Source organism: Helianthus annuus, chromosome 7 (assembly GCF_002127325.2).
Source record: "Helianthus annuus cultivar XRQ/B chromosome 7, HanXRQr2.0-SUNRISE, whole genome shotgun sequence".
NCBI classification, from domain to species: Eukaryota; Viridiplantae; Streptophyta; class Magnoliopsida; order Asterales; family Asteraceae; genus Helianthus; species Helianthus annuus.
Genome location: NC_035439.2, coordinates 4,077,956 through 4,086,369, shown reverse-complemented (window position 1 = coordinate 4,086,369; position 8,414 = coordinate 4,077,956). Strand labels below are relative to the sequence as shown.

General features: G+C 38.4%; 1 protein-coding gene across 1 annotated transcript; it reads right to left on the bottom strand.

The window, feature by feature from the left end:
* Positions 1 to 5,338: 5,338 nt before the first annotated feature.
* Positions 5,339 to 6,533, bottom strand: LOC110866148. Its single transcript, XM_022115451.2, has 3 exons — positions 6,138 to 6,533; positions 5,996 to 6,064; positions 5,339 to 5,751 (listed from the first exon to the last, which is right to left on the bottom strand). The coding sequence occupies exons 1-3, from the start codon at positions 6,372 to 6,374 to the stop codon at positions 5,458 to 5,460; spliced, it is 600 nt and encodes a 199-aa protein (XP_021971143.1). The 5' UTR covers positions 6,375 to 6,533; the 3' UTR covers positions 5,339 to 5,457.
* Between the last annotated feature and the right edge of the window lie 1,881 nt (positions 6,534 to 8,414).

Below are 8,414 nucleotides of genomic sequence, written 5' to 3'. Positions count from 1 at the left end.
ATGATCAATGAGCATGGGTAGACTTGTTTGTCAACAATCTAGAGCCTTATGAACACTATATAAAGGCCTTCATGTACAACAAGTTCTTCACACCTTTCTCTTGCACTTCTGATCATTTCTGGAGCTCCAAAGCAGAACCAAGCCATCCCTAGTCGTGCATAGGACTTTGGTAAGCTTACTTAACCTTTCTTAGTTGAGTTTTTGGTTAGTTATAGCTTAAAAGTCAAACCGTCGTAATTAACGGTTGACTTAACGGTTAATCACAAATGGTCCAGTGATTAGCCGAATCAAAGGTAGTTATTTGTTGGTAATTATGTGGGCTTTAAACCCCTAAAAGGGCACCCTCTGATTCCCACTCTAACTAGTCCGAATGTCGAGTCAAACTTGCTTAGAAAAAGTCAACAGAATGCTATTTTGCGATTTTATGCATAATCAGTAATGTAGATAGCGTGTAACCTGTTTTAACACTCATATAACATGATAATAAGTATATTAACTAGTCTAAGCTTGTTTGATCCGACCATTTACTGTTTTGACCCGGTTCGGAGCCGAAAGTCGCAAAACTTTGACTTTTGCTTTGACTTCAGTTCTGACCCGTTATGGTATGATATAGATATGCCTTAGGACTCTCTTAGGACCAGGTTACATGATGGTATGACCCTCTGTGACCGGTTCGTTGTTTGTCCGAGTCTTTTACACCTTTCCGTTAAATGCTTAAAAGTTGACCGTAACGCCCTTTTTAATTTAAAACGAGAATTTTGGACATGTGAAAGGACCATAACCTTAGTTACTGATTTCTAAGCATGTCCCTAAAATTTCACGTCAATTCGAGGTCCAGAATAGGAGTTATGCTAAATAGCGCAATTACGGAAACTTTTGTAATTAAATAGCGCAATTAGCATAACGCCTATCTAAACCCAGATTTCGACACCAAACCTTTTTATACACTGATGTAAAATAATATTTTGGGATTTTTAAAGATTTTTAATTATTTTTAACCTGCTCATAACCTGCGGTTATGACATCGGTTCGGTAATTACCGAATATACCCTTTTCGGCCATAACTTGAGTTCTACAAGGTCTTTTGACCCGATTCCAGTTGCTAATGATTTTAAATAATAAATAAAGTATTTTGAACTTTATAACTGTTCGGAAAACTCAGATTTCCTGTAGAACTCTGAAACCCTTTTATAATCTTTAAAATGACCGAAATACCCCTACGGGGCATAAAATGGATTTAAACTCGTTACGGGCATTATGGAAGGCATCCTACTGATACCACAACCTCTTTAAAGCATATTGACTTAGGAAACCAGTGTAGGACTCTTGCGATTACCCGTTACGCCTTTTGCGTGCACGGTTCGGCTTATGTAACTAGTTTACATAAACTAGCCGAAACGGGTCAAACCATATTGTTTTGACCCAAAATCCAGAGTGTGGTTATTATACCCATATAAAACAAGTCTTCAAACTTGTTGGGTCCAAATCACATTCCATTCTCGGTTTTCACCTTTCACGCGATTAAACCGTAACTATCCGTTGAAACTGACGGGTCTAAGCTACGGCTAAATTAAAGAACCGCTAGGATTCTAATAGGTTATTTTAAACCTTCATTCCAGAATAGGAGACCAGTAAAAGCTATTTGCAATTTATTCATTTAAGGATTTATACTTGCAAAGGTAAATACTTTTAACTTATTTTCCGTTATACGGGCTTGGGTTACGGTATTTAAAATACCGCTTGGTCGGGCAATTGACCCCAACTCATTAGTAGTTGGGTATTATCAATGTGACCCGTTTAAAAATTGTTTTGTTGGCTTTACGCCTTTGGGAGCTTAATGACCATGTCCCGGATATCCTTGGCAGCATTTTACGAAATGGCCACGACCTTGACATCCGGGTGTAGGCGTACACCCGGCATTATGTCCATAATTATAAAGGTATAGCCGTTGGTTTTCCCGCCACGGTTTTATGCTATGTGGTGTGTCTATTAATCTTTAACCCGACACGATCCGGGCGACCGAACGCATAGTAAACATGTAACTCGTTACAAGATTTAATTATAAATTATCCCAAGTTATAAAGAGTTTGTGCCTTGTGCATTCAAGTCAATTTTATTAAACATTTTTACCAAAGTGTCAGTTGAATGTATTTACCAGTGTAAACTGACGTATTTTCCCAAAAAGACTAAATGCAGGTACTAAGCGTAATTGGCTGGATATTTCTCCTTAGCATAAATAAAGAGTCTCGCAAGCTTAAGATGCCTACGTCTGTTGAACAATTATTTTTATCTTATTATTGATCCCCTGTGGATTTTATTTCAACAATGGTGATACTTTGATATTACATTAAATGTTGAAATATATTTATCTTTATGCTTCCGCTGTGCATTCATATATTGTGTGGTTTGACTATATTGTTGCCAACTACGTCATGGTAATCCCCCACCGGGCCCACCGGTGAGACACGTGGAAATCGGGGTGTGACAACGCCTTTGGGGGCTTAATGACCATGTCCCGGATATCCTTGGCAGCATTTTACGAAATGGCCACGACCTTGACATCCGGGTGTAGGCGTACACCCGGCATTATGTCCATGATTATAAAGGTATAGTCGTTGGTTTTCCCGCCACGGTTTTATGCGATGTGGTGTGTCTATTAATCTTTAACCCGGCACGACCCGGGCGACCGAACGCATAGTAAACATGTAATTCTTTACAAGATTTAATTATAAATTATCCCAAGTTATAAAGAGTTTGTGCCCTGTGCATTCAAATCAATTTTATTAAACATTTTATAAAAGTGTCGGTTGAATGTATTTACCAGTGTAAACTGACGTATTTTCCCAACAAGACTAAATGCAGGTACTAAGCGTAATTGGCTGGATATTTCTCCTTAGCATCAATAAAGAGTCTCGCAAGCTTAAGATGCCTACGTCTGTTGAACAATTATTTTTATCTTATTATTGATCCCCTGTGGATTTTATTTCAACAATGGTGATACCTTGATATTACATTCAATGTTGAAATATATTTATCTTTATGCTTCCGCTGTGCATTCATATAATTGTGTGGTTTGACTATATTGTTGCCAACTACGTCACGGTAATCCCCCACCGGGCCCACCGGTGAGACACGTGGAAATCGGGGTGTGATAATAGGGTAGTATGTTTTGGAAGCAATCCACCACTACTTGGTCCTGTAAAAAATAAGGGAGAAGAGGGGCAAAATAGTAAATGCACCAAAGTAGGGCAAAAATACAAGCACCTTAAAAGGCATACCAAGCCCACATGTCCTTGGGCAGTTCACATCTCAAGGAACACAGACAAGGATAAGTGGTGTGTGAAGACCATTCATAATCAACACAATTGTTTGACAACAAGGGTCGTTTCTTTGTACACAATGAGTTCGATTGCCAGAGAGATCCAACCTATGATTGAAAGCAATCCAGACATGCCAATTCAAGCAATCCAAAGTCAACTACTTTGGAAGCATCAACTTGAAATATCACTACATAACGTCTTCAGAGCCAAGAGGATAGCAACTACGAAGATCTATGGTGATTACCAAGAACAGTATGGTCTGCTAAGGTCATACTGTGATGAACTTCTAAAAGCCAACCCAGGTAGTACAATTAAAATTGATGTGGAGCCATGTGGGAACTCAGCTAGTCCTACAAGGCAGTTTCAAAGGGTTTATTTTTGTTTTGCCTCTATGATGAGAGGATTTAAGATGATTGGAAGACAATTGCTGGGTGTGGATGGTTGTTTCATGAAAGGTCCATTTCCTGGACAAATCTTGAGTGTTGTTGGTATTGATGGGAATAATAGCATATATCCAGTTTGTTATGCCCTTGTTGAGGCAGGAACAACACAAACCTGGAAATGCAGAAACAACACAAACCTGGAAATGGTTTTTGCAACTGTTGAGAGATGACCTAGGGTGTACGGCTAACTCTTGTTTCACCTTCATCAGTGACAGACAAAAGGTAATAAGCTCTTAAGTGTTAATTAAAACATTGCAAAAAACTTTCGTAGCAAAATATTGTCATTAATTGCATTTTGTATCATAGGGTCTGATTCCTGCTATGCTAGCTGTTTTTCCTAATGCTGAGCACAGATTTTGTTTGAGGCACATTCAATAGAACATGAAATCCAAGTGGCGCGGAGATCTTTACAAGAATTTGCTTTGGTCAGCCGGAAGGAAGACATCTTCCATACTTTAACAAAGCTATGGAAGAAATTAAGACAACAGAACGAGCTATGTGTGACTGGCTGAATGAGATCCCATTCACCGCTTGGTCAAGAGCATATTTTTCTGGAAGAGCTAAATGTGATATGTTGCTGAACAACATATGTGAGGTTTTTAACAGACAAATCGTAAGAGCAAGGGACAAGCCGATTATCACATGCCTAGAATTCATTCGGGAGTACATGACCAAGAGGATAGTGAATGTCAAGAAATTACAAGCAAAGTGTATGGGGCCACTGACTCCTCATGCCACTGAGGTCTTCGATGAGATCAAGGAACAGGCTGCTGAAATGTCTGTTTTAATGGTTGATTCGGACAAGTATCAAGTCACAGGTCCGAGATCACAGTGTGTTGTGAATGTTAAACATAAAACTTGTGCATGCAGGAAGTGGGATTTGACAGGGATGCCTTTCAAACATGCAGTTGCAGCCATATGGGATATGTCAAGGAATAGCATTGATGCTGGCATACCAGAAGACTGGGTGGATGAAGTGTATTGGCTGTCAACATGGAAGAAAGTTTATTACAATGTCATAGAGCCAATCAACAGGCCGGAGATGTGGACTCCTTCAGAGTGTCCAACAACACTCATCCCACCAAAGCATCAAACACAAGTTGGAAGGACAAAGAAGAAAAGAAAGAAGGCATATGGTGAAAAAGAGCTTGAGCAGGAGTTCGACAAAGGAGGTAAAATGACCAGAAAGGGTAGTAGCATCAAGTGTGGTAAATGTGGGAATATGGGTCACAATTTCAGGAGCTGCAAAGGACAAGGGGCTGAACAATCCATTGCTTCACAGGAATCACACACTGCCACTCAAGGTGCACCAGTTTACAATCTTGATGAGTGAAGGATGGTTTGTAAGTTTAGACTATGTTTGTTTGTTTGTCAAGTTCGTTCAAGACAATGTTTGGTTTGTACCTTTATGTTTGGTTTGTTCAAGACAATGTTAGGTTTGTCAACTTTGTTCAAGACAATGTTTGGTTTGTACCTTTATGTATGGTTTGTCAAGTTTGTATTTTGGGTTCTATACAAATATGGCTGCATTTTGGTTTACAATCTTTATGTTTGGCTGCTTTAGTACAAATAAGAGGCGGAAAGTGATTCGATTACATTACATTGCAACATTTAGTACAAATAAGAGGTCCAACATACAAACTTAAAACCAAACAAAATCTAGCCTATTTCCAGTGACAATCATCCAAACAAGACTAATCCGAATCAGAACCATGCTCCCCTTCATATGGGTCAAAGTACCAATCATCATCTTCATCCCAATACGTGTAATCCCATGCATGTTCCAGCACTTCAGGGTCATAATCCTTTGTCAGATCTCTGGATATCTTTTCATAATCAGTTTCTTGCTCCATGTAAGGTCTGAGTATCTCAGACTCTTGATCCTCAAAGTAGACATAACTATCTGGTTCTTCGGCTGCAACGACGTCTTCATCCTTACCAACATCTTTCTCATTCTCAACATCCTTTCCTACAGAATTACAAGCAAGCTACCAAAACAAACATATAATAAGAACTTGAAAAAGACCATTGCATGAAAAAGTATAATTACACGCAGTCAAAATACAAAACCAAATCCAATTTGTCCACATTAAACTACTTAACCAAAAACAGTAGAACAATCAACACCCAAATAATCACAAAGTACATCTTCAGTTTCAACACATCTCCATTCTTGTACCGACCCAACTGTTCTTTGCACTTAGCCAACTCATCAATTAAACCAGGCATTACCTTTCTGCAAACCGGACATCCCTGTTCTTCACCTTTGTCAGCCCATCTTAGGAATCCACATCCTCCAACCTATTATCGGACATCATAAGCAAGACTTTCCAACAAAGTTAAGATTCAATAAGCATAAACAGAAGAAACTTACACATCGAATATACCAACGACCAGGATTAACTGTCGATTCTGATTGTTTCACCGCTGTTTTCGCACCACATGAACATATGATGTCTGAATGTTGAGTTTTGCCCTTGAATCGAAGCACAGACGACGAAGATGAAGACATGTTCAGGGCAGTAATTAGAGGGCAGAGAATTGAGGGATTGAGGGCAGTGAATTGAGGGATTGAAGCTTGGATTGGGGGTGGATTGAAGAACGATAGCATTTAGGGCAGGATTCAAGCTATTAATGGGGAAGATGAAGGGTAGTTTGGACTTTTCACTACAAACTAACGGTAACAATAACGTTGAAATGGTCAGGGGGTAAACATGCGACATAACCCCAAACAGTGGGGGGTAAAAATGCAATTATTTCCTTAGAGAGTAGACATGCCAATGACCCCTAACCTTAAAGGTAAAATTGCAGTTTACTCTATAATAAAATGCTAAAAATTACTCGGTGGAGATGGGTATGCATTTGCATTTGAGAAACTAGAACAAAAATTGGTTGGCTTGAGGCAGTGCAAGTACGAAAACAATAGGGTGAGTGAGAAAGAATTACTAAAAAGAATTATTCTCATTATGATAGGTTGATTTAGAGGCATTGGCGCAGGAGGGCGCCCGACCCCCCAAACTTTTCGCTCAGTAATGTAATATATGTGGTTTTCGTATAGAAATTTTTGGGTATATACGTTTTCGACCCCCCGGTCGGAAATCTCAAGCTTCACGACTGTTTAGAGGTGTACAAATCGTTTATTTGGTGTGGAAAAAAAACAGTTTTTAGAAAACCGGTTCATTTTTTTAACTGGGTTTACATAGCGGGATGCCGAACTGATACTTATCGATTCAGTTCGGTTAAAAAACCAATTTGGGCCAAGGAACTGGTTTCGGTTTTTAAACCGGTTTCAAAGATCAAGAATACTAACTAGTATACAAACCCCCGGTTCAGTTCAGGTTAAAACCGGTTTAAAAAAAATACCGTTAAAAATGGTTTTTTTTTTTTTTTTTTTTGTTTCGGTTCTAAAACTTGTTTTTTTTACACATCTACGTTGATTGATACACAAAAATGTCACTCTCATAAGAACATTAGAATATTACATATATGAATTTCGAAGAATTATAAAATGATGTTAAAAACGATAAACTTTCTATGTCACAATTAGTCTGGTTATTATATCTATTACAAATACCAAATTTCCATTATGAGGAGAATTTACTCTGATAAGAACATTAGAATATTACAACTTTTAACTTTTTAACTAGTGTACGTTTCTTGAGATGGGACCCACATCTTCTGTTTGATCATGTGGGTTGCAAGTGCAATTCTGGATGTGTTTGCTGGCTTTGTTTGGATGGGTCCGTAGGAATATTTTATGTTATCACCAACTGATCCGCTTAAACATTATTATTGGTATATAATTATTTTAACTTTATGTTATTTTAATAAGTTTTATAAAATCTATATGGTCATAACAATACAAAAAATCGTTTGACGTATCACTATAAATTACTATTTTTTACCTCTATATGTTTTGCAAATGAATATAGTATGTGTAATAGGAAAAAAAATATATACTCATTAATTATCTCTAATAATTTAAGATACGTATAAAAACTCAGGGGCTGTTTGTCTACCTCTTAATGAGGCTCTCAATGGTTCAGACCTCTTACTAGTTCAGCACTTAATGGTTCAGACTGTTTGTTTCACGAGCAGATGTCTGAATGGTTCAGACATTTGCCTCTGAATGGTTAAGATTTATACAATGTCTGAATGGTTAAGACCTCTAATCTGAATTGGTCAGACATTTGCCTCTGAACGGTTAAGCATTATACAAGCTCTTAATGGTTCAGATCTCTAATTGATTCAGCGCTTAGACCGTGAGGTATGGTGGGGCTTGGGTTGGGGCATTTGTTGACACGTGGAATGGGAGCCCCCCCACCGCATAGTTACGTGTCCGCAGGGTATGGCAGGGCGTGGGTTGGGTGCACCGCGTGGCAGAATATTCAAAAAAAAATACAAAAAATTTATAAAAATCACACAACATTTATAAAAAAAAAAAAACCTACAACTTCATTAAAATTTTAAAAATTACATAATCCTAAAAATTACATAGGGGCTGTTGGGGTTGGGGTGACCGGTTGGGATGACCACTTGGCCAAGCCAAACGGTTTGAATTTAAAATTCAAACTTTTCAAATGGCCCGCTATGACATGGCGGGGTCAGCGAATAAGAAATGGTCAGCTAGGATGTCAAGACCGCCCCACGC

Coding starts and splice junctions, on each gene's coding strand:
- LOC110866148 (XM_022115451.2), bottom strand. CDS start 6,374: ATGCTATCGTTCTTCAATCCACCCCCAATCCAAGCTTCAATCCCTCAA. Junction 6,065..6,137: donor GTCGTTGGTATATTCGATGT/GTAAGTTTCTTC, acceptor GTCCGATAATAG/GTTGGAGGATGTGGATTCCT. Junction 5,752..5,995: donor GATGTCCGGTTTGCAGAAAG/GTAATGCCTGGT, acceptor TTGTTTTGGTAG/CTTGCTTGTAATTCTGTAGG.